At 39.5% G+C, this 25,213-nt stretch overlaps 2 protein-coding genes across 17 annotated transcripts in view; both read left to right on the plus strand.

Annotated features, from left to right (window-relative positions):
* The first annotated feature begins 906 nt into the window (after positions 1-906).
* LOC117945735 (protein NDRG1-like) lies at positions 907-5,981 on the plus strand. The gene is made up of 12 exons (XM_034873423.1): positions 907-1,157; positions 1,350-1,455; positions 1,967-2,087; positions 2,190-2,252; positions 2,369-2,429; positions 3,142-3,228; positions 3,562-3,618; positions 3,768-3,934; positions 4,147-4,246; positions 4,474-4,509; positions 4,615-4,666; positions 5,066-5,981. Exons 1-12 carry the CDS (start codon positions 1,107-1,109, stop codon positions 5,296-5,298), a joined length of 1,134 nt encoding a protein of 377 aa, XP_034729314.1. The 5' UTR covers positions 907-1,106; the 3' UTR covers positions 5,299-5,981.
* Positions 5,982-8,798: 2,817 nt separating this feature from the next.
* ptk2ab (protein tyrosine kinase 2ab) overlaps positions 8,799-25,213 on the plus strand; it is a 66,377-nt gene continuing 49,962 nt past the window's right edge. For 12 of the 16 annotated variants that reach the window (XM_034873377.1, XM_034873378.1, XM_034873382.1 and 9 more), the window contains exons 1-2: positions 11,123-11,256; positions 17,860-17,886. In XM_034873377.1, coding sequence (XP_034729268.1) covers positions 11,220-11,256; positions 17,860-17,886 — 64 coding nt within the window. In that variant the 5' untranslated portion in view covers positions 11,123-11,219. Of the gene's footprint in view, positions 9,047-11,117; positions 11,257-17,859; positions 17,887-25,213 lie in introns of those variants that run through there. The other 4 variants (XM_034873384.1, XM_034873391.1, XM_034873393.1 and 1 more) reach the window with 4 other exon arrangements.

Genomic DNA, 25,213 nt, shown 5'->3' on the forward strand with positions numbered 1-25,213 from the left:
ATCACGAGGGAAATGCCAGTCCATTTAAGAGAACTTACATTACCATGGACAGTGCAAAGAAATTTGCAGATGTGTGTTTGCTCTAACCAAAGCACACTGTTTTAATAAATCTGCAAACCTAAGTCATAGAGAAAGTGATAAATCCTTAAATCCATAACATAAAAAAGAAAACTGCTAAAAACCTAGACTTAAATATTCAACTTTCACAAAGATATGACTGGAAGGATGGCCCCAAATGAAACATGGTCTCAAACAACTAGTCAACTGCTTTGTATCTGAAAATCCTTTTTTCATTCTACAACTTTTGAAGTACTGCTATCCAGACTTACTGTACTTGTTAGCAGGAGGGTCAAGGTTAGCGGAACTGCAAGGAGCTGAATGTTTTGCTGTGAGGAACAGATGGGCCAAAGAGATTAGACAGCTGACCTGCTCCCGGCTTGGCTGAAGTTGTTGCGACTCTACCGACGCCAAAAATAACAAGCTTTACCTGTGATTTTTTTTATGTAAGTTTAGAACAGGACGCATTTTGTCCGATTTATTTCCAATAGTTTAGTTGTTTTTAATACATTTTCAGTTGTTGTGCATGAGACATAAGCATACCTTGTTCAAAACAGATTTAAAGAGAAAATAAGTCTATTAAATGTCTAGAAACTTCATTTCAATTCTGTCATTACAGCTGAATATTTAGCTTAAAGTATCTTAAGATGCATGTAAACTTCACAGAGAAGTTGTGTTTTCAAAGTGTACAACAGATGTTAATTCCCTTTGGAAATACAGTGTGTTCTCTTTGGGAATACAGCCGCCTAAGGTCAGATTAAAATAGTAAGGTTTAATAGTAAGGCTTAGTAAGGTAAATTAGTAGGACAGTAGGGCTTAGATACAGATCAGTGTCGGAGGATATATAAACCAGCTCAAACTAACAGTCTGTTAGACGCACAAACACTGTTGCTCTGAGGTTCTCATTACTGCAGGACTGGCCTAAAAATACAAATAAGGAGAAAAAATTTGGGTGTTAAGAATCAAAGAACTACACAGGACATCTGCTCTGCATCTATTGTGCAGCCATTTAGACTACCTCTGTTGTGATTTACTCTGCATCAGCAGCAATGGAAGTGGACGAGAATGAGTGTGAAAATGTATTTGAGCCCCATATCGCTGTAAGTATCCCAAAGAGCTTCAGTTAAACTTGGTGCTAGATTCACTTCTACAGGTTTAATCCTCATGCATAGTTAAATTACTTGTATTCTGCCTGGCTGCATGTACAGCATACAGGTGTAATAATATGCCACACACACACACAGTTGCATGTATTATTGATCTGAATGTGTGATTGAATCTGTTTGTTTTAGGAGGAGCACATAGAGACTCACTATGGAAATGTCCACTGCATCATGGTAGGGACTCCAAGGGCAAACCACCCTGTCCTCCTTACATTTCATGATGTTGGACTGAACCGTAAGTTCCGACTCTCAGCCCCACAATGATGTGGTGTTTGTAATGTAATGCACACAGACAAGCTTTAACATACCTATATACAGGTGGGGGAAAATCTAACCAGATGAAAATCAATGCTGTAAAAAGGAGAATTTGTATACATATCTTGATATCCAAATTAAGACACATCACAGATATCTAATTTTTTTTTTTAAACATCTGTCTTTTTACATCAGCTAAGCTGAAAACTAGATGTCTACAGTGAGTAAATGCAACTTGTTGGTTCATTATGTCATGTAAAACCTTCTAGCTTGCATGGATGCATCAAAATATCCTTATTTATATTTGAAATACTCTGAAACAACTGTTTATTTAACACTTTAATCCATCTGTACATTTTGAAAAACGCGTATTCAATTCTCAAAATGAATATTAATCTGAGAAATGTTGTTTTCTTATTTCATCTTTCCCACCCTATCACCTTTTATCCTTTCACTTAAACGGAATCTATGTCATTCTTGTCTTCTTCTAGACAAGTCCTGTTTTGACACAATGTTCAACCACGAGGACATGCGGGAAATCAACAGCTATTTGCCTGTTTGTCACGTTGAAGCACCAGGACAACACGAGGGAGCCAAAACTCTGCCTTCTTCGTCAGTACACTTTTTTTTACTCTCAGTCTGAAATGTATTTACATGTTGTGCTGTAATATTATCATTGATTCATAAAGTAATGTTGAATTTTGACACACTCAGATATGTTTACCCTACCATGGACCAGCTATCTGAAGCACTGCCCGCTGTCCTCAAACACTTTGGGTGAGTTAATCTGGTACTTGACAAACACTTTTTAGTTGACCTTTCATTAAAGGTTGGAACATTTTCCCACACTAGGATTCATCTCAGTTTGGACCTTATGATTGTGTGCTTTACAGGTTGCGTAGAGTCATTGGACTTGGAGTTGGAGCTGGAGCCTACATCCTGGCTAAATTTGCTGTGAGTTACAATCTCTAGATCTCCTTTGAACTTGGGACAGGGAGAAAGAACATAGTTTTACACCCAGTGTTCAAGAATATAAAGTTAAGATCTTTTCATGTTTTATCATTGCTTTTTGGGCTTTTATGGCCTTTAATTGATAGGATAGTTTGAAAACAGGAAAGGGGAAAGAGAGAGCTGGGAAGACATGCAACAAAGGGCTGCGGGTCAGATTCCAACCCAGGTCTCTGCCAGGGACTCAGCTTAATTAGGGCGCACGCTCTACTGGGTGAGCCAGAGGTCACCCCAAAGTACACAATTGTTACTTTTGCAAATAAATTTGCTTGGTTGTGGTGCCTCCTAGTGTAGACTAGGCAAATACGTAATTCAGATATATGCCAGAGTTACTGATCAGATCTTTCCTTTGCAAAGCTACACAGATACGATTCCACATGTCTTCTAAGTTCCAGAGGGGGTATGAAACACCTATTTGAAAGCCACGGATAAACTTAAGTCTTTAACAACAGCCATGCCATCCGTTAAAAGAAATGCAAGATTGGGAGCATTAAGATCATATCCATGGAAGAAACTGATAAAAAATGTATGGCTACAAGGATGGGATCTGTTTGTTTAAGAATAACATGACATTAAGTTATGAACACGCTCAAAAAATATGTGAGATAACTGCCTAAAAACATGATATCATTAACTAGTCTTCTCTATGTGTGTGTAGCTGAATCACCCAGACATGGTGGACGGATTGGTTTTGATCAACATTAACCCCAGCGCTGAAGGGTTAATTGATTCTGTTGCAAGCAAGGTGAGCAGTGTTGTGTGGGTGGATCCTCCACCCTGTGTGTTGAACAAGATCAACATCTAGTTCAAATATTGTGTTACTTTCAATCTCTACAACCGACTGTATTGATACATATACATAACATTTGATTCTTCCTGACACTTCAGCTGCTATGTGTTTAGTGACGCCTGTATTTTTCAAATTTTTGCCTCTAGAAAAGCAATGAGAGTATTTGTCCTTGTGATTGGTTGTCCATTTGGTGATTATTTGAAACTTGCTGGAACGCAAATAAATTAAAGGTTATCTGAATCTAGCTGTGTTCAATTTGTGTATGTTTTGTGTGTGTGTGTGTTATAGCTCACCGAATGGACCCACACTCTCCCGGGCACGGTCATTGCACATTTGTTTGGAAAGGTAAGTCATCAGGTTTGCTCTACAATGATTGGCTTCTGTTGTTGTGACAACAAAAGTGGAAACATCTTTTAAAAGAAACTTCAATTATAAAACATCAGGTGAGTCTTACACATAGAATACAGCATATCTCTGTCTTACTGATTTTTCAGGATGAGATCGAGACCAACCATGACCTCATAGCTACATACCGTCACCACATCACAACAACGATGAACCAGTCCAACTTGAGTCAGTTCCTTCACTCCTACAACAACCGCAACGCTCTGGAGGTAGAGCGGCCTATTCCCGGAGAAAACATAAATTTCAGGACCCTCAAGTTAGTACAACCACTGACATTTAAAGAGTGTATAGCAGCAGGGTTTTTAAAATGAATATATAGATGTTATTTCACATGTTATAATACCCTTGTTGATGGTAAGAAGTAGAAAGCATCACACGTGTCAGTCATCATTGCATTATTGTAGCAGGCTCTGTCAACTATGTCTTACTTTTTCTGCCTATTTCACCTGCCTGTCTGTTGGTTTACAGGTGTTCCACCCTGCTGATTGTAGGAGATAATTCTCCAGCTGTGGAGGCCGTGGTTGACTGCAACTCTAAACTCAACCCCACCGAGACCACTCTGCTCAAGGTAACAAAAAGACTGACACAGAAATGAAGCAAACAACCAAATAATTATTTTTCCTACAGTGAGAAGACCTTAGACAACACGATGTCAGGGTTGAAAACCTGCAAAGACAGACAAGTGATCTGTTGAATTAAATAACATCATGAGAACAAACAGCTTTACTTTGGATGGTCTCACAAAGCGAGACTAAACCGAAGCCTATACCTGACCTTTGCACTTTGCTCTTTTAGATGGCGGACTGTGGAGGACTTCCTCAGGTGGATCAGGTACGCTGTGATATTTTGATGGCTACTCCTCTGACAACAATGTAGAATCTGCACCCCTGATTGGTGGGAAATATATTCAATATTTTTTATCTTTTGTCTCCCCAGCCAGCCAAAGTGATTGAAGCCTTGAAATATTTCATCCAGGGAATGGGATACTGTAAGTCATTATTGGGCTACTTTAACACAAACTATCTTAATCTAAAATTAAAGCTATTATATCTCAAGGATCGGTAGTGGAAGTATTCTCAACTCTGCTGGTGCCCCTGTCCGTTTAACTATGTTAGCTACTAAATTCTTCCTGTGTTTATTTCCAACAAACCACTGTTAATCATCTCTTCTTGTTAAATGAGGGGATTAGCTGTTGAGAGCAGAACATGATAAAGGCATTTATTACAATAAGTGGATTTAATGTAGGTTGAATCAATGCTGTATTTAACCGGTGGCAAAAAATTGATTAAATTAATTCTAATGCCCTTTAAAGGGTGATGCAGAATAGTAATTCAATTCAATTCAATTGTATTTATAGTATCAATTCATAACAAGTTTCTTTCTCCAGTGAGCAGTGTCAGCATGACCAGACTTCGGTCACGGACGACCTCCAGCTCCAGCATCACGTCCATGGATGGCGCTCGGAGCCGCGCCCACACCAACGAGCTGCAGCATGAACATACACACTCACGCAGCACCGAGGAGAAGCGCGGGCGCTCACACACTGACATCCCAATGGAGAGTATGACCAAAAGTAATGTGGACCACATCATCTCAAAGTCCACTGAAGTGGCATGCTAGAGCGCACTCAGCACTACATCGCATGCACTTAAATCAAATTATACCTCATTGGATCTACTCAGACAGCTTCCCACTGTCATGCCCTTTCATCTGCACTATCTCTAGCTAAAAGGTCCCAGGTTGTATGTGACTTAGCTCTAGGTAAACACTGTCTCCCTTTTCCTTCATCAATTTAACCATCCATCCTGGGTCTCTCTTGGCATCAATCCTGGTCTCCCCATCCAACTGCTCTCCTCTGTTGCTGTCTGTCATCCTTCTATACTATATGTTTTTTTCCCTCACTGTACCTGTTCATGTCCTTGTCTACTTTCAAGCTGAAATGTATTCTTTGAAAATCATGTGTTTATGTAATACTCAAATGCACATTCAAGTATAAGAAACGTAATTGAAATGTAAAGACACAGTATAAAAAAGTGTAAAAGTGTAAAAACTGTATGCTCATGACTGTAGGAACGTGTGTTGATTATTCACAACTGTGACAGCTGTGTGTTATTAACTACAGGAACGTGTTGTGGACATCCCTTTTAGATTAAAAGTGTTTTATATTTGAACTTGCAATGGGAATTCTGTGAAAGTATTATTGTAAAGACACATTACTGTACATTCAACTCAATTGAAATAGAGGACTTCATGTAAGTATCTCTTTAGCTATCAGTGATTAAACTTTTTACTGTAAATAATCATCTAGCTGGCCCTCATTTATTCTAACTACAGATTAAAAAAAAGAACAATCTGCCCTTACTGCCATAAAACAGACCTTATAATTGCTTTACAAATTCAAAATGTTGGCTTTAAATGAAAAATGCAACCAAAAAGGATTGTTACAGTGAAACCACAACATAATCCTGACAAATAAAAAAATGTTTTCAGGTCTCTGTTGCACATAGAATCACCATTCATTAGATTATTTGATTGGACTGATTGAAATAAAAATTACCGTACATCTGGTTCTGCTATAGATTTTCCTCCTTTAAAAAAAACAAAAAAACATCTATCATGTCCATCATGAGACAATTTCATGTGCAAGCTAAATTAGTGGTGGACTGTTCTAAGTGACGAAGAAAAATATTTGAGGTGAAAGTTGGAGAGACACAGGCATTACTTTAGTCTCAGAGTATTTCTATCCCGAGCAGTGACCCAAACAAACATCAATAATGTTCCAGCACCTTTAGGTGCTTTGTTTTCAAAGAAAAGGGTAATCTGATTACATCAATCTTTATAAGTGTCATGCCAAAGGTCTGTGTTGTCCATCAACAAGGTATTTTTCTTGTGATTCAAATCATCACTTGCCAATTACTGTTGGGGTGATGAGAAAACCAGCTCAGACTGTTATGATGATGGAAGATTTTCTGTGGTTCCCTTGTCATCACAATTGATGATTTGTCTGTATAAACTGTCATCCACATTAGATTGTGTTAAATAAGAAAAGTCACAAAAAAATGTCCCATGACTCATTTTGCAAAGACATTGTACTTTCTGCAAACATCTGATGATACTAAAGGCTGACATGTAAACATTACATCAAACATGTTGGTAAACAAACCATAGTGTACCTCTTCAATCTGTCCACTGGATGGAGCTCTATAACCTCTTCTTTCCTCTTTCGCTGTGCATCACAGCGTTCATGGACAGTACCACTGGGTCACCCTATGCAGCCAAATAACATTCAAGGCACTGTGCTCGATCCCAACTGCTTTTATGTATTTGACAACTAAACTCAAATCATATAGGAATCAAACTTATGTCCTGGATTGGCTTGTTTTTTAATATTACTTACTTATGTTTTGTGTTTAGCCTCTTGTTCCTGTTCTAGCCTAGTGGAGGCATAACATCATCCTACAGTGAGTACACACTGGGGTTTTAACTGCATACAGTATAGAGTATGAAGATGATGCAAATGGATCAAGGTTGATTTGCATTTTTCTTACTCTCCCATAGTGTTTAATTAGAAATGTTTTTTTTCCCAAAAGCTGCCAAGCTGTGTGACTGCCAAAAGTGTAAATGTGGAGAATACTGCTGGCCCAGCAGACAACATGTAACTATGACCGCATGAGTTTTAATCCACCTAAGTGTCCTAAATTGCATCACTTTTACACTGGATAAAAATAATCTTTGAACTGAGTGTGTGTCTGCGTGTGTGTATGGATATTAGCTGCATGCATGAATGTATTGTATGTGTAGGTGGGACTGTGTGTAGGCCTGTCAGTAGATGGATTGTTTTGGGATGTGACTGCAAGACAGTGGAGACACACAGACAACATTATGGCATCAAAATTAAATCATTTTGTTTGTTGGTGTGTGTGTGTGTGTGTGTGTGTGTGTGTGTGTTTATTTCAAAGCTTCTATTGTTTAGATTAAATTATAATACTATGATGAATAATGTAGGACAGGAATCTCTGAAGATTTCATATTATACATATTCATTCATTCATTCAAACCTTTATTTAACCAGGATAAAAAAAACTCCTTGAGATTACAAATCTCTTTTACAAGAGTGTCCTGGCAAGTGGCAGCAGCACGTTTCAGATAGACAGAGACACTTACAAGATGTTACAAGACATCAGCTCCAGCACGACTTTGGGTTCTTACGTGTATCTTGTGTTTCTTATTATTTCACTATGCTGTGGTGCGCTGGACTGCTTCATGAATACACTTTCATCTACTTTGGTTGACATATGTGATTCAACATGGGTTTAATGGCTGCCCTGCCAGCACGGTGGTTACTAGCCCAAAGCAGGGTTGACAATGGGGAGAGCCATTTAATTTCAGCTTCACTCAGAAACATATTGTACACTGGGATAATTACTATTTTGTTCATAGACACGGTTTATATTTTTAATGTTTCTGTCTGGTATATCATTTGGTATGGTCACATATAGAATGTTTCCTCTTTGATGTATGGAATTAGTCAGGAGGATATGCTCTATTTCTTTGTATTTCTACTTTTTTATGCTTTTGTTCAAATTTGTCTTTTACTACTTCCACATTTATTGTGAAAAATAGTTGTTCATCTATAATCCATATATTACAGGCAGTTTTTTCTCCTTTTGATCTGTATTCAGCATTGGTTTATTTGGTTTATCATAATGTGGGCAAGCCATGCTTTTATGGGCAGTTCTGGCTACTGGGTCTTTGTTGTCAACCTCAAGGCTTGTTAAAATTGACATCAATTAATTAAATTTTTAAACAAAAAACGATGGAACAGGCTAGATAATGTTCTCATGTGGCATAACCATACATTAAATATTTATACTTTCCTGTATAATAACCACTAGAAATACCACATTAGTCATTTATGTTGATAACATGCTACTGTAACATTTTGGGTACACTGAGATTGAGAGCTTTACCCTCCATTACATCATTTGACAAGATAAATGGAGGAGAGGAGGGTATTATGAACTTGGGGTCTTACATAAAAACATTAGACGACCCTTGCTGTAGAACTGGACACGTAGGGCCCCTCTCCTCCTGTCAGTGAGCCCAGCCAGCTGCAGCCATGTTGGAAAAGCTTAAGCTCCAGCGGCAGCAGCACTACTAACATCTAGCGTCAGTGGACACCGACTACCGGGCACGGCGCTGTTGAGGACAAAAACAGACAGGGAGAGGGACTCTTAACGGAGAGGCACAGCCACCAAGCCGGTTCTGATATCAACGGGTTCATACATATTCAGTCTGACTTGCTGAAAAAGGTGGCTGGTTACGGAGAGTAACTTTAGGTGGGGCCGGGGCACCAAGGCTAAAGCGGGTGAGTATTGATTCTTTAGGGGGGACGGGACGGATTAACGTTAAATGGGAATAGCCCACCGTTAGCAGAGCTAGCTTAGCATTAAAGGGGGCAACACACACAGACAATGGGGTTAACGGGAATGCAATACGCGGGGTTGTGTTTATAGGAGCTGGTAATAGGATGTATGATAAAATATCGGGGACTTAGTGAAATTAAATGCTGGTCGTTTTGACACTGCCAAGTCATTTGTATTCCTAACAGACCGACAGTGGTGCAGTGGCCGAATCCACCCGTCACTGTTTCTCCGGTTAGGTGCAAAGGTCCAAGCCAAGGAGGATTTCTGTAACGCAGAGCAACAACGCCGTGACAAAACATCTGTTTTGATGAAAAACGAGTTGCTCATACTGAGACTTATTGTTGAAAGCAACGGCTTTGTGACAAAAGGGGCAGTTCTTAACCTGTGCGTCTAAGTGTTTTCGGTTGCTTGTTGTCTTCTTGTTAACTACAATACTGAACACTTAACCCTGTGAGTCGCCGAGTAAAATGAAATCATATTTGAGCCAGGCACAAATTATTCCTTGAAAGCCTAATTTTAGTTGCTATGTCAACATTTACCGAGCTAAACGTTGTGCAGAGACTGGCACCCAGCCCTGCTGCTGTGGATGTGAACTGTCAGTTTTTCTTTTTGGTTTCAGGGGTTTTATTAATCAAAGCAGACCTCTCATGTCATGTCTCCTCTATGTTTCACTTTTACTTCCCTTTTCCCATCTTGTTTCCTGCCTTTATGTGACTGTTGCCCCTGATAACATCCCTATACACATCCCTTTTCAGCCAAGCTGGAGGGTCAAGACCCCAAAGTACTCAGAACATATTGTAGTCTTTTATACTCAAATAAAAGCCTGACAAGGCTGCTGTCAGCTCACTTTCCAGTAAATTATCTCAAAATGTAATTAAATTCTACTAATGATGGAGCATCTACTTCCCTGTATTCCTGGAAAAGAGATATGATAGCTAGAGATGTTCCTCCGATACTGCCTAAAACGTTGGTATCAGTATTGGAAAGTACTGGAATTTATGCACCGATCCGATACCACATAATAAACCACTAAAGAAAATCTACGTTAAAGTAGTTTATTTATGTTCTTTTTCCGTTATAACCGACAAACGGCATAATAAAAGAAAGTTCTGTTTGTTCATTGTTTGAGAGCCAAACCGACAACAAAGAAATCATTTCACATGCATCCAGAGATAGTTGTATACTGTTGTTAAAACAATAATAAAATATATGACACACTGGCATCGGATCAGTACTCGGGATTGGCCAATACGCAAGTTCAGGTATCAGGATCGGTATCTGGAAGCAAAAAATAGTATGGGACCATCTATAATGATAGCATTGAGTGAATTATCAGGTGAGGTAACTTCCTACCATGTTCATGAAGTCACTAACCTTCTACTGGACTAACACAATCACTTTACAGTGTAGATAGCATTGAAAGTCTAGTTAATCATCAGTTGCATGTCCAGTCAGTGCTATGATTCATGCCCCCCTAGGGCTGTACACGGGTCTGCAGACATTTATATAAAAATCGGACTCATGCACATCAGTAATTTTGTGTGATCTGCCTTAACATATGTGATTTAAATTAAAATGTCTGAGCATTGTGTACACATGAAGAATCTCTCAAACTTAAATTGCATTTGTTAGTATAAATCCTAATCTTCATGCTTGTTATTTACACAACATGTGAAGGCGGATTTGCATCCTGCTGTAGCTTTGTTCCTCTTCTGCCTCTTGTCTGTTCTCCTTGCCTCCTCTCCAATTACTTCCACTAATCTGAAGAGGCAGGGATGTGGAACGAAACATTGGGGATGTTGGATCAATCTTTTTACCCGTCTGTTTTCAGTCAGGAACAGATCAAGATGAGAGACAAGAGTAGTGGATAAGATAGGAAGTGGAGGGAGAAGTAGTGAAGATGATTTTAAAAATGAGAGCTTAGGAGAAGGAGGAAGCAGTTTTGAAATGAAACTCAGCCCCCAGGTGTGTCAGTCCCAAACAATCAGTGGGCGGGTGTTTTCCCTCTCCTATAAGGGAGAGCATACAGTACAACTAGGAAGTGCAGAGACAGAACAGGAATACAGGCGTCAGTGATTTAGCAGAGTTTCAGTCCTCTGTGTGCCGACTGCCAACATGCAGTTCTGGGATTTCCTGGGCTGCACCAATGGAGGTATGAACGTGTGTAGTCATACTGATGGCTTGGGGAATGTGTTGGGCTGTGATTGGACCGCTGTATGGGTGCTCTGTGCTAGGCAGGTAGAGAGGGTCTGGCAGAGTGAGGGCTGGAAAGGAATTTGTGCTGCTCACCGCTGTGCAAGCAGTTGCATGTGAAAATGACAGGTAGGGAGTGTGGAGCACAAACAAAGACGCTGTAGGATCTGGTACAGTGTTAGTCTGCTCTGTTCTCTTTTGATAAACCTGGTTGGAAGCTTTTGACAGCAGTTTTGACAAATGAATACATTGGCACAAATTGTTTGTCTGTAGCCCTGAATGTTTTTTGAACTTTGCTTGCCAGGCTTCAATCAACAAAACGTGTGTTAAATTAAATGTGCACTGTTCATATGAAGTACTCCTTTTCTTTTTTCTTTTCTTTTTTTTAACCAGTCATGTTATGCTTCTATTGAATGATTGGTGAACAATTGTAAGTTCCCACAAACCTAAAGATGGAGTAGAGTAACCGCTGCTATCACTTGTTACTTTTGCTCCAGCTGTTACTGTAATCGCTATTCTTCGCTGCCACTGCGACTGTCACACTTTACAAGCACTGGCACCTATGACAACGAAATACAAAATTGACGGCTGTAATTTATCAACCTGCTGTCAGTTTAACTGTAGATAACGTGTGCTTCTAATGTAACACCCGCGTAGGCTTTTCATTTGTCTTTTTTTAACGCCCTGGCTAGTTATTCTTTAAAGTCATCCTGTATGTTAAACCTAGTATGTGGCTGACATCTGATTTTATTTTTATTTTTTTTCCCCGTTGTTTACTGCAAAGAGAAATGACTTCAAATCAAATCTTCTGAACTCTACTGGGGCAACGAGGTCTGGTCAGACCTGTACCACCGGGTTAAACATCAGATTTCTCTTTCTGTATAAATGGAGCTAAACAACTACAGGCCACAGCCATCAAATTTTCTTTTCTTGTCCACAGGGGTATACGTAGGTGGGCAGCAGATGTTAAAAAGCACCTTTTTCAATACAGTGGAATACAGATGGTCCTCAGACATTGTTTGTGTCTGCAATATTTACATAAAAACACACCCACCCTCTTAATCTATAAAGTATGCAAAACTCTGCCTTTTGATCTCATTTAAGATATGTTGTCTCATGTCTTGCTTCAGTTGTGGTTACTTTATTGTGCTGTGTTGAATTCCAGGACAGTTAACCTCCAAAACCCATCCTGTGCCCCGGGCCATGTTTTCAGCTATTTCATAACTAGCTATAGAATAGATACCAATGGATTGTGTCATGCTCTTCCCACTTCTATAGAAGAATATAATGCTATATCTTATTTCTACTTGTTGAGTCCATGTTTGTTAGAGCTGTAGTTGTCATTTGTTTTGTGGACAGGACAGCACAGCCACTGGCAGTCTGTTAGGAGCAGTGAAAGTATGACTGGAAGCACGTGCTCTTGTTGTGTCACCAACAACCTTCCCCTATTTGCATAACTTGTTGTTTTGTTTAATCTATTCCATGTGGTCAGCACTCACTGTCAGATGATTGTAAAATAACTTGTTTTGCACCTCACCGAAACATACATTTGCTCATTTTTTTACATTGGTTAGGTTACACTAATCAAGTTTGTTACACTGCCTTATATCTGACATTAGCTTTAGGCTGGGCAATATGGAAAAAAACAATATCACAATAATTGGAACACCTGCCTCTAAAATCCTTACAGCATATAGCATGGATTTGGAGAATCACATCAGGTTGTCTTTTTGATATTCAAGGCATTGGGCTGCATGGTAATGGGATGTCAAACCTAGCATTTCAGAAATCCTTCTGGAAGAAATCTGATTTTGTAATTGTGTCTTGAGTCAAATTAAGAAAGAAATCCCATTCAAAAATTAACAATGACAGGGAATAATGAATATCAATGTTAGATGTTGACTCCCTTTTCACCCTTTTCTTTCATTTGACTTTGCATTTTGTGCAGAAATGCAGTCACGATTAGAGCAGCACCCAGTGGAGTTAAACAGCTGATAAATATACAGTATCTATAACAGAAGGGTTGCAGCTATTATTCTCATTGTTGATTAATCTTGATTAGTTGTCTGGTCTATAATATGTCAGAAAATGACTATCCGTGTTTTCCAAAGCCCAATATGACGTCCTCAAATGTCTAGTTATGTCCACAACTCAAATATATTTACTTTACTGGCATTGAAGAGTGAAGAAACAAGAACATATTCACATTTTAGAATCTGGAATCAGAAATGATCAAAAAAATCCCATTAAAATGACCCAAATTGATTTATCAAAAATTGCCAATTAATTTAATATTTAACACCTAATTGATTCATCCTTGCATCTCTAGTTTACAGTACAGATAAGTGTGAGCAGCAGTGGATTCGTTTTATAAATTGAACTCATGTTTTCACTCATGAGGCTGTTTAACTAAGTTGGTGCACAATCAAATGAAGCTCCAGCGTTTTGAAAGTAAGAACAGACATTAATCCATGGCTGCACAGCTCTGGCTGTAAAATGTGAAATCACGGTTGTTTGAATCTTTTCGCTTTTCAAGCCACAAAATCTTTTTGGATCTGACAGCAGACACCTTTTTTTCTAAGTAGCTTACATTGAGAGAAATTCATATAAAACAGTGGGTGTATAATAGTAGGGAATTCTTAATTTATTTTTTAAAGATTTTTGTTGTTGTTGCCATTTCCACTTTTAATGGACAAGACAGCTACGTGAGAAAGGGGGGGGGAGGGGGAAAGACATGCAGGAAATAGTCACAGTCAGCCTCAAACCCTTGACCTCTGAGTCAAGGCATGAAGCTCTATGTATGTGTGCTCCTGCTCTACCAAGTGAGCCAACCCGGCCTCTACAATAGTAATTTTATATACCATACAAATGTTATAATTCAATCAAGCATTTGATAGAATAGATTTAATTAAAAGAAGAGCGTGTGGTTCAGTGTATTTGTTGTTAAATGAAAATAATTGATGACAGTGTTAATGGGCTGCGGTAGAGTTGGGAGTGTCTACATTTTTTCTAACCTCCCTATTTTACCACGGTATATGGTATTACCGTGGCTAATTAAAAATGATGACGTAAGGCACAGACGGTGTCACCAAACTGTTGGCTTGTGCCCACACCGTTTAGAAACTAAAAACTGAACACTAATACTGAAACACCTCTCCCTTCTCATTAGGTCGGAACCCGAAACGCTGCCAAACTGCAGAAGTCGTGTTCTTCGAGACCAGGTCACTCGGTGCGCGACTCGCCATCTTTCCCCTTCTCTCTCTCTCTCTTTTTCCTCCACACTGTCACGTGATGACAACTACACATAAGCATGTTTAGGCATTACATAAATTGTATTTAATATGTAATCCATGTCTCCTATATAAGTGCGTTGCATTTTTTTTTAATGACGGTATTTAAACTGATACATTGCTATTTTTAAGACCCCACGCTACCGTATGACAGCCCGTATAACGCTAGGCTGCGGTAACAAGTTGGTGACTACATGTGAAGGTGGGATGTTACAAACTTTATACTGTTTACGGACTTCTTGATATGGGTGCACTGGAAAGTGTAGTAATGCATAGTGTGAAAGGATTTTTTTTCTCCTCTGTTTAACAAATTGAGCATGCAGCTTCATTTGAATGTATGTACATAAGCAAATGAACCGCCTGGATGGCCTCTCCTGGATCACGTTGGACCAATGAAGGGGTTTAACGCAGGTGTTTCAACAGACAACATGTGAAAATGTTGTGGAGACATTGGCTGATGTAAACACCCCGCCAAACATTAAAAATACACATGTGAAAAGGTGCGCTGGTGTGAATCCAACCTTACTTCTTTATCTCTGTAGTAGTCCTAAATACTACAATCATTGCTCCTTACAATGGCCGCTACCTCATTAAAGCTGTAGCTGTTACTGGGGTGAATTAATTCTCCTCTCTGATGTTGCACTCACTGCTGCTCTCTATTCTGTTCTGACAGCACAGAGGGACTGCAAAAGACTGTTATTGTTTTCCTGGTGAGAATGAAGTTGTGCAATGCCCTCAGCGTGGTGTCAACTGTAGTGAAGCCTCTGTGGTTCAAAGCCACCAGAGGCAATAGTTTTCTACTCTCAGTGGGAGAATGAAAGAAGGCTGAAAGCGTGATGGGGGATGTGATAGAGTAGGAGGGAGAAACTCTGTGGAGTGTTTATGCAAGTGAAAAATGTTTAAGCAGTTCTGGTGAAAGATATTTCAGTACCGTTTTAATAACGGGTTCTAGTTTGGGTCATTATTTGTGGATGTGAAAGATTAAAGTTGGGTTTAAAGCTAGGTCATTTCTGCTGACATCGAGAAAACATTTCTGCCTAGAGGATTGTTTGAAATAAAAAAGGCAAGTCTCTTTAACAAAATATGTATGTGGGTGATGTTCATGTTGTCATACGTCTGTATATTTATTTAAAACATTCAAATATACTGTCCTAGGCAGCTGTATTGGGCATATGTGTGGCAATTTTCAAGGGCAACAGTGCTTTAGCATTCTATTGATAATTGTATTTTTAACACTGTGATGGAAAGAAACATTTCAATACATGCTTAAGCCTGTTTTTTTACTGAATGCACTGCCAGTACTGGCTCAAAATTCTTTAGTGTGTCAGTCCCTTAAATGCAACATTTATCACTATTAGGCTACATTTTACACTCAGGGTGAGGGAAAGGGAGAATATTGCCAGGATTGATGTTGATTTTGTTAATAGCATCCCACTTGTAGCCAACATTTTGGACACAACTCTGCCAGAAACAAATTGGATTATGTGATTAGAGGAAATTATGTGAAGAAGCAGAACACACACAGATCAGCAGTGAATCAAACCAAATAACATGTAAAAGCCAAAATGTTATAACTTAATAACCCACGCATTTCTATATTATACCCTAGTCTATTTTCCCCAAATTATCTGAATATGTTGAGTTCGTAGTGTGTTTGCACTAGAAAAGAGTCAAATACGTAAACTCAAAGAAATCAGTACTGATACTAAATTTACTTTATAAATTTAGAAATATGCTGTTGATGACTCACAATGTATTGCTTAAAGGAATTGAAGAAGATAGTGTACCAATTCTATACTACATGCCATTTCTGTCATACTGTCTGTAACAAGAGTCTAATTTGACCATTGGTATAGCATACAAAATACAGTAATAATAGGTCATATGGAACAGCTTATCTCACATATAAAGCCGACTACACATGATCCGCAGCGCTTGGAATTGCCGCTTGCCTCAAAGTTCAAATTATTTGAACTTTGACCTTGTTGCCGCTAACCTTTCAAGGCACAACCAAAGCCAGAAGCAATGATGACGTACCTGCGCCGCGCTTTGCCTCTGTGCTCTTCGCCCTGCCTCGCGGTTTAACCTCTGATGATGTGGAGGCAGCTTCATATAAGACAAAGCCGGGACATCCTAATTAGCATCCCAGTCCTGCTTTTTGTCTGTTGCTAGGCAACACATCAGCGTAGCTTCAGAGGGACTTTTCATCACATTGCTCATTTTGGTGCAATGTTTACGTGAGATTGTGAAGAGGTGACATTAAGGTGAGCAGAAGGGGAGCATGAAGGTGGTTAGGTGACAGATTGCATAGTTGGACAAGGCCAGTGGGTGAAGTCAGTACAGCATGACAGAGCAGATGTATTCTGCCAAGTCATGATTCTCTCCTCGCTCGGACTGTCTGGAATGTAGCTCATATTAAATCCTCCTGATTCATTAGAGCTGCTGCACAATCACTGGTTGCTCAGTGCTCTCATGTAAACCAGTTGCTCTGCTTAGTGTGATTGGACATTATTTACCTGTCTGGTAATTAAATTGGACATTTGGACTTTCTGAGTGATGAAAGTCCTCTTTCATGTGTTGGTTGTGATTTCTCATTCAGTTAACAGAAAATTCATTGAGGATATTTTGATCATGTAATAATTATGTAAGTAATTTTTAACTAATGGCAGTGTACTTCCTGTAAGTGTCTGCATTTCCTAATGATACTGTGATGTGATTCCCTCTTCTGTTCCTTAACTTGCTCTCTTTCTATTAGTCTTTTCTCACTCACTCCATCTGCCTTCTCTATTACCTTTCTCTCCCTCTACGTCTCTTTAGTTATTCTTTTCCTTCTTTGCACTCAGTTTGTCATCTTTCTCTATTGTGTTTTAGAGAGATAAGGGGAGGCTTATGAAAGACTGGAAGTGGTATACAGTATATGAAGTGCCGTAGGTTGTTACCATACATACAAGTAGATAGCTTATCCGTGCATTCATGCGAGACAAATGTGTCTATCAAGTGCTTGATAATCAGTGTCAATCAGTTTAATAGACAATTAATTGCAAAACGGAATAAACACCCCTTTCTTATACTTTTGTCCATAGAACAATCTTACAGTAACTCAGCTAGTACAGTGTTACTTCCAACTAGCTATAAAACAGTGGCTGTGATCGATGCCATGACTGAATCCATTACACGAAGGCGCTTTGATTGAATAATTCATTGTAACACTGTTATATACACACATTCATCGAAGTAAAATCCTTTCCCCCCCTTACCCTTTTCTGTTCCAGATATTTCCAGGATATCATACTACGCTGGTGAGTATATATATTTTATTTGTTTTAAATACAAGCAAGTGTAGTTGTAGTAGCTGTCAACTAATGGTAGAACGTTTTACTCGTGTTTAAAAGCCACCACTAAATGCGTAGTAGTGAATAACACATGCATACTCATTCAATGTTCACTACCGTATTGTGTGTGCAGAGTCTTAAAAATTCTTGCCTCAAACTTGCAACATATAGGTTTCCTTTCAATTTTATTTATCGTGTCAGTTCATAACGAGAGTTATCTCAAGACACTTTACAGATAGAGTAGGTCTAGATCACACTCTATGATTTACAAACACACAACAGTACCAGTAATTCCCCCAAGAGTAATAAGCATTTAGTGTGACAGTGGCGAAGAAAAACTTCATATTAGGGAGAATATTTCCTTTGCCTCCTTATTGTATATTGTTGTTTTTGTGCTTAGATTTTTTATTAATTGGTGCCTGATGTCATTTTTGATATGAACAGAAATATTGTCAACCACTTAATGGAAATGCTAGTCTCCTTTCAGTTTTATATTTCATGGTAATTAAGAGAGATGGACAAAGGATTATGTTCTATGGTCTTAATCTTGACTCCCACTAAAAGAGGGCTGGTGGAGCTAAATAATTTTATAGGTATAGATAAGAGACATTTAATGGCCATGGGCACCAGTCTCTCTCTATGGCTGTTGCTAGGTAACGGTTGATCCTATGTTTTTAAGCCAGCTGTTTGAGAATGTCTGAGAACTTGTCATTCCTGAAACAGACAGACACTTTATCTTTGGCAAGTCTCCAGACATGCTGCCAAAGTTGAGGTTAAAGGTACATTTTGTAATGTTGTGAGTTGATTCTTAGCAAAAACCCTTTGTTCTTTCACAAATCTGTGCCTTCATGTGTAATTACTTCCACCAACTATTCAAAGTATTCTCATACCCGTAGAATCTGCTATTCAGAATCATTCAGAATACACACCAGCGATTCGCTCAAATGGCGGCAGCCATGTTGCGCTTCCATCTTTAAAATACATTAGAGACATACCTCCGCCTTTCGCACTTTTACACTCAGTGGCCCCATGACAAAAGCCAGGGGGAGATTGCTCGCGACTGCCAGCAGATTTGAAAGCCTGTTGAAGATAGAGCATTATTCCTTCACAGTGCAGTGCAAATCTCAGAGCTGAACCAGGCAGACACAGGGTTTTTCATCAGACTTACTCCGGGTTGATTAACTATAGGCTATTGCTAACTTCAAACAATAACTGTCTCCAAAATACCCCCGCAAATCAAATCCCCTACTTCACTGTTAACTGTCCAGCCACTAAACTTGTAAAGAAATGAACACCTCTGCTGAAATGTTAAATGTGTTAAAAATCATACAACACAAGACATCATCCCCTCTCTCTCTCTCTCTCTCTCTCTCTCTCTCTCTCTCTCTCTCTCCCTCCTCTCTCTCTCTCTGCGCACACATACACGGTCCGGTTCTGGTGGTTGATGCTGTTTGGCTGTCAGAGCGCACTGCCATGAGTTCATGAGATTTTTGTGATTACTCCACATTGTCACTGTAATATTTTGTAATCACATTCTGAATCTGCAATGTTTCTATGTCTCTGTTGTTGTATATAAGTAGGTTAGTAGTAGGGTATACTGTGGAGCTGCATATGAAGTGGTTTGGGGTCCTTCTGCAAATGGTTTTGGGGTACAATTTGGTTTTGATGAATTCTACAAGCAGCAATACCACAGGTCAAGCAATCGGCCCATTCCAAACAGGCACATTTTCAACGGGCACTGCACTAGTATATTAAAAACATAAACCTCACCTTGCTTATCTCTTTGTCTTTGAAGGGCTTCCACTCTCTCCTCGTCATCTTTTGGAGAGTGTCTCTTTTTGGTTAAATCTGGTTAAAAAAACAATATGTAGCCTACGCTGTTAACATTGTCTTACACTATTAACCTTTTACAATATACAGAATAACGATAGCACTGATACTCATACTGGAAGCCACATGATTGATGGCATACAGCCACCAAAGGACTTAAAACGCGCTTGGAATGAGAGGGGCTAGAAAGTAATATTCAGTTGCTTGTCATACAGTTTCACCGCTAGAGGGGAGAAATTCTTACTCAGTGTACCTTTCTAAGATTGAGGTTATCTGAAACGTATAATGAGACGATGTCATGAAACATCTGTGGCCCACAACATCCCTGGGAATACTCTCACTCTCAGTACTGCTGATAAGGATCACAAGTTAATTTTTTGTGGAGAGCATTTTCAACATAACATTCATCCCTGTTACTCTTACGACATCAGTAATATTACGCAATATTTTAAGTGGTAATGCGTTTAAAAACGCAAAGGAAGACCAGTCTGGAGTTTAGGCTCACAATGTGGCTGAGGCATTAAGCAAGGTTTAAAATCTAGTAAATTGAGGACAACTTGGGCTACATAACTGATAAAATCTAAAGGCTGTACTTATATGTTTTTATCATGGCATATTGCGCTTTCTTGTGCCATTTTAATGAGGATATACTAAAAAGTGATGCGATGCCTGGTCAAAAATGTGAAATGTTTTATATTGTGTATTGGGGCTGAGCCCAATTTATGGCATGATCCATCATCCTCATTGTTTATTGTTAAAACAGTGGATTAAGGTTATATTGTGGATCCTAGCATTTAACTAAGGGTCATATTTGCCACTTTTATTGTGTAAATCAGTATTGATGGTAAATGTAGTCCAACTCTGGTTTGGTCGTAATAAATCCTTAATTCAGAGTCAGATGTGAAAATATGTTTGCTCTACACACTGTACTTCCCCAGTCCCCCAGTCTCTTGTTGCCAATTCTTACTCCTTTTAGAGGCAAACCATTAAATTAGCTGAATAAAATGACAAAACCTGCCCCAAAATCCCTCTGCTGGTCAAGGTTTCCTTTTCAAGTTAATTTCCATGCTCCTGAAGAAGGTCTCTAACACACCTCTGTCCAAGTGATGAATAAAACTTTCATGCAGTCGTTGGTTACGGTATCCAACAAAAACAGCCCACATTGAAATTCATTGCGGCAGACGTTTCTGTTGGTATCAAAGGGCAATTTTAGCAAAGGTACCACCAGTCGACGCAGGACCTCAGCAGCCACTTGTCCTGTTTATAGGGGCGGGGCGTCAGGTCAGACAAGACTTCAATGTGTTGATCTATAGGGTCAGTTACAAACAACGTACCTCGTCTTTAACTTGGAGGACTTCTTATTAAATAATTTAATACCTAACATGATCAACTTCAGTTTGTGTCACAAAAGAATCAATAAATGATCATCTGTTTGTCAGTGTTTTGCAGCCGGAAGCTCAGCTAGAAAGTTGTCACATTCATCTTGTGCTCTGGCACATCAGAGGAATTGAATGTCAGAGTTCTTTATTGCCATTGAAGACCTGGCATGCTGCAGGAGCAGATGAAATATGTGTGGAGAGGAGAGACAACAGAAAGTGAGGACAGAGGGCAGTAGAGACCGGCTGAGGGCAGTAGAGACAGACAAACAGACAAAGAGGGTGGATAATAAAAGCCAAGGAGAAAGGAAAATAAGTGTTGTAAAGGGATTAAACAGTGGAATGTATGTTTTCAGTGGCTAAACTTTAATCCTGGTAAATCCGTTTGGGTGAGAGAGAGAGAGCCCCTGTTTATTAACGTTAGTGTTGAATAAGTGTGTGGTTCTTTTAGCGTATTTATTAGTATTGTCCAATCTGCTTGCTTACTTTCCACTGCATCGAGTCTCAATTGCGATTTGTTTTCCTCCTTTCCACTCCTTTTCTGCCCTACACACACACACACACACTCTTACACACACACACACACACACACACACAAATACACGTAAACGCAGTCGCCTACCTGCTTAGTCCCATGTACACACACTCTTGTATACATTACATAAAGCCTCTCTCTGGCTTCCACACATACCGTTCACGGTATAGACTTTTTGGTGCTCTCATTTCAACTGCTCGAGGATTGCACTGTGCGTGTGTGTGAGAGAGAGAGAGAGAGAGAGAGAGATTGGGATGATGTTGCCCTTCCGCTGCTACAGAAGAAAGTCAGAAGCCAGACTGAGCGGGACACGGCTGACTGACTTCGAAACAGATTTACTGCATCAATTTCTTTTTTCTCCAACTCTCTCCTGCGACATCTTTCTCTCTTTTAAAGTCCTTCTCCCATCCTGCCTTGCTTTGCAATCATAGCTATTTTAGTTCCTGACTCTTTTTTTGCTCCACTTTTCCCTTCAGGTCTCTGTCACTGTATGTCTCTCTCTGACATCAGACACCTGCTTTGACCTGCTTGCTCAGAGCTTTGTGGGTAAGCTCTGGAGGATGCAAGGCTCAGCTTCTCCCTGGGGTTACTCCACTTTCTCTCTTCATCCTCTCTTTGTGTATACATTTTTTTTAATTGTTTCTTTTTTTTTGATCATTCTGTTCCTCTTCAACTCTTCCTTTAGTATCTCCCTTTCTTGTCTTTCTTCTTCTGCCTTCCTTCTTCCTTCACTTGTTTTCCTTTTTCCCTCCTGCGTCGGTCACTCTCCCTACCTCTCCCTCACTATGCTCCATTTCTCTACGCCCCTCTTTGCCCTACATTTCCGTCCCCTTCTTTAAAGATGCCTGCTTCTCTCTTATTCTTTTCCTCATCTGTCTTACCATCTCCTTTGACAACGTTGTGGATTTACAGAACAAAACTTCCTTTTTTGGAAAATGGGACCTTGATGTAATCACATGGAGTCTTACTTTGCCAGCAGGGGATATCAGTGTTATTTTGTAACCTGGATGTTTGACATACAATGCCAAACCTTGTGACTTAAGATTAATGGCTGAATGGAAGTCACCTTCTTGGAATTCTCCATCAAGGATTTTTTAATTGGATCAGCAGCTCTGCTCCGAAGACCTGAATTTGATATTTTGCGAGGATTTATTGGACCGAAGGATGGCCTAATGGGTAGAGAAATCATCCCCCAGTCTGCTGAATCTTCTCCACCCACAAGGGATCTATCTACCTAAAGTGAAGGAGGAAAAAAAGAACTTCCTTACAGGGATTTTCACATATCACATTGCACAATGGAAAAGGTATTTTTCTGGGTTAAAGGGCATGACATGTATTGGACGGATTGATTACCAAGCCACTTCCTCAAGATGATGTTCAGCAAGCTTTTGAAAAGAGTGACTGGCAGCCATGGGATTCGTAGCTTTCAGTTTTTTTTAGCATTAGTTTGTTTTTTGTTGCAGAAGATGGTCTGACTTCCAACTTTGGTTTGGACAGATTCTGTATGCTGGGCCACTGTTAATGTATGAGATGCAAAGTCTGACTTTAATCTTTTATTTAAATCGCTATCAACTGGACTTGGATCCTGATGATAGATGTCGTGTGTAGTGACTTCTAGAACATATACAGTCAGTCACGGACTGGTATATTTGCTACCTCCTGTGGAGATACTTGCTGTGTCATCAGATTTTACAGTACAAAGGATATTTGACATCCTCTGTTTTCTCTTACTGGGCTTGTTTTTTCTGGACTTACTTATAGCCCTGGGCCACTGGCTTTGATTGATTTTGTTCTATTGAGTTTCCGGTGGCTATCTTGTGACGGTCACGATCACTCCTATAACCGATGAAAGTCCAGTTACCAGCACAGCATATCTCAATTTCTAATGTTTTTTGGGACATTTTAGGAGACCTCTACATGCTTTTCCTTGGCTTATTCAAATTTAAATGCCAGGATTTTTTCACATTTGCAAAAAGCCAGGTTAGGATCCAGTCTTAGTCTGAGACTCTATGCTGTTTTTAGGGCCCAGCAGGTTTGTCTGGGCCCTACGGCCGGACCTTGAACAGCCCCCCCTACAAAACAAATGGAGAAAAGCGGCTGTATCCCTCTGTGCTGGAGCAAGGGGGCCTGCATATATGCCCAGCACCCCCTACCAAGTATGTACTAACAGTGTATCAGTCAACATGCTAAATTGTGTACTAACAAATACAGCATCTAGTTGGATATGTTCTTGTGAATTTAACTAAATCCTAATGAGTCACAACTACATAGTTGTAGATCCATTTCATTGTTAATCAAATATAAAATAATTCTTTAGACAGTGCATCTTTCTCCACCTTGGTATCATTATTTATTTAAGTAATCCTCATGAATTCCCATGCTTGTTTACCATCTCTCACTCTGCTTGAAAGTGTCTTCTTGTTCTGCTAATATAGTATGTATTCATGCTGGTTGGATTTAATTCACTTGAGCAATGTTTTCTGCTTCATGAAGTCGGAAATAGACCGATTTGTGGCTGAATCCCTTTTCTCTTTCTTACCCCTTCACCTTCCCCTTACCCCTAGCCCTTGGCCCTCAAAACCCAGTGGTAGGGGCTAGGGGTGAAAACAGACCCCTATGAAATGGGACACCACTTAGTTACCATACAGTGTTGATCACAAACTTCCAAGATGCCGTCTGCAAATGTGTCTATATGTTGATTGCGTGGGTTTTGACAACAGTGTCACATGCATTTATATATTTTATAGTTTGTTTTATGTTCACTTTTGGTGGTGCAGAGGCAGATGTTCTTATCTGCGTAGTACTTAGGTCTGTCTTTAATACACATGTGTATACACACTGCAGGGTCTGTTGTATATCTGTTTCAGTTGTCACTGTTTTGAATGTCATTGATGTTTAGAAAAACTTTTTTTACAAAAATCTGTCTTTATAAAAATCAATAAATTATAATTACAGAAAAATATATTATATTACAGAACTATTCTCAACTATTAGAACCATAACTTACATGTCACACACATAAAAAGGCACTCAGGCACGCGCAATGTATATTACCTCTCGGTTTAAAGTAAGCTTGTGTCCTCCCTTGATTTTTCTTTTCTTTAACTGTCTATGGTTTTAAGGGCTGTGCACCCTTTCGTTTTACCCCTAGCCCAAATATATCAAAATGAGTGTTGGGACAGCCCTTACTCTTGCATGAACGCACAAAACGCGGGGAAGGTGTAAGGGGATTATAAAATTATCACAATGCCTTACAGTACACCTAAATTCTGTCCTCTGTTTCAGCTGTCTGTTGTTATCTATGACAGATGAGGTCCAGTTACGATTACTTTCATTTTTTTTTTTTTTTTGTGCATTTTTAGGCCTTTATGGACAAAACAGATGAAAACACGAAAGGGGAGAGAGAGGGGGAATGACATGACCGCAGGTTGGAGTCAAACCTGCGGCCGCTGAGTCAAGAAAGGTACCTCTATGTGCTTCTGTTCTACCAACTGAGCAAACCCGGCCACGCTGCATGAGCTCTTTGTAACTTCTGGAGAAGGGGGGGGGGGGG

This window comes from Etheostoma cragini, chromosome 6 (genome assembly GCF_013103735.1).
Source record: "Etheostoma cragini isolate CJK2018 chromosome 6, CSU_Ecrag_1.0, whole genome shotgun sequence".
Classification (NCBI taxonomy): Eukaryota; Metazoa; Chordata; class Actinopteri; order Perciformes; family Percidae; genus Etheostoma; species Etheostoma cragini.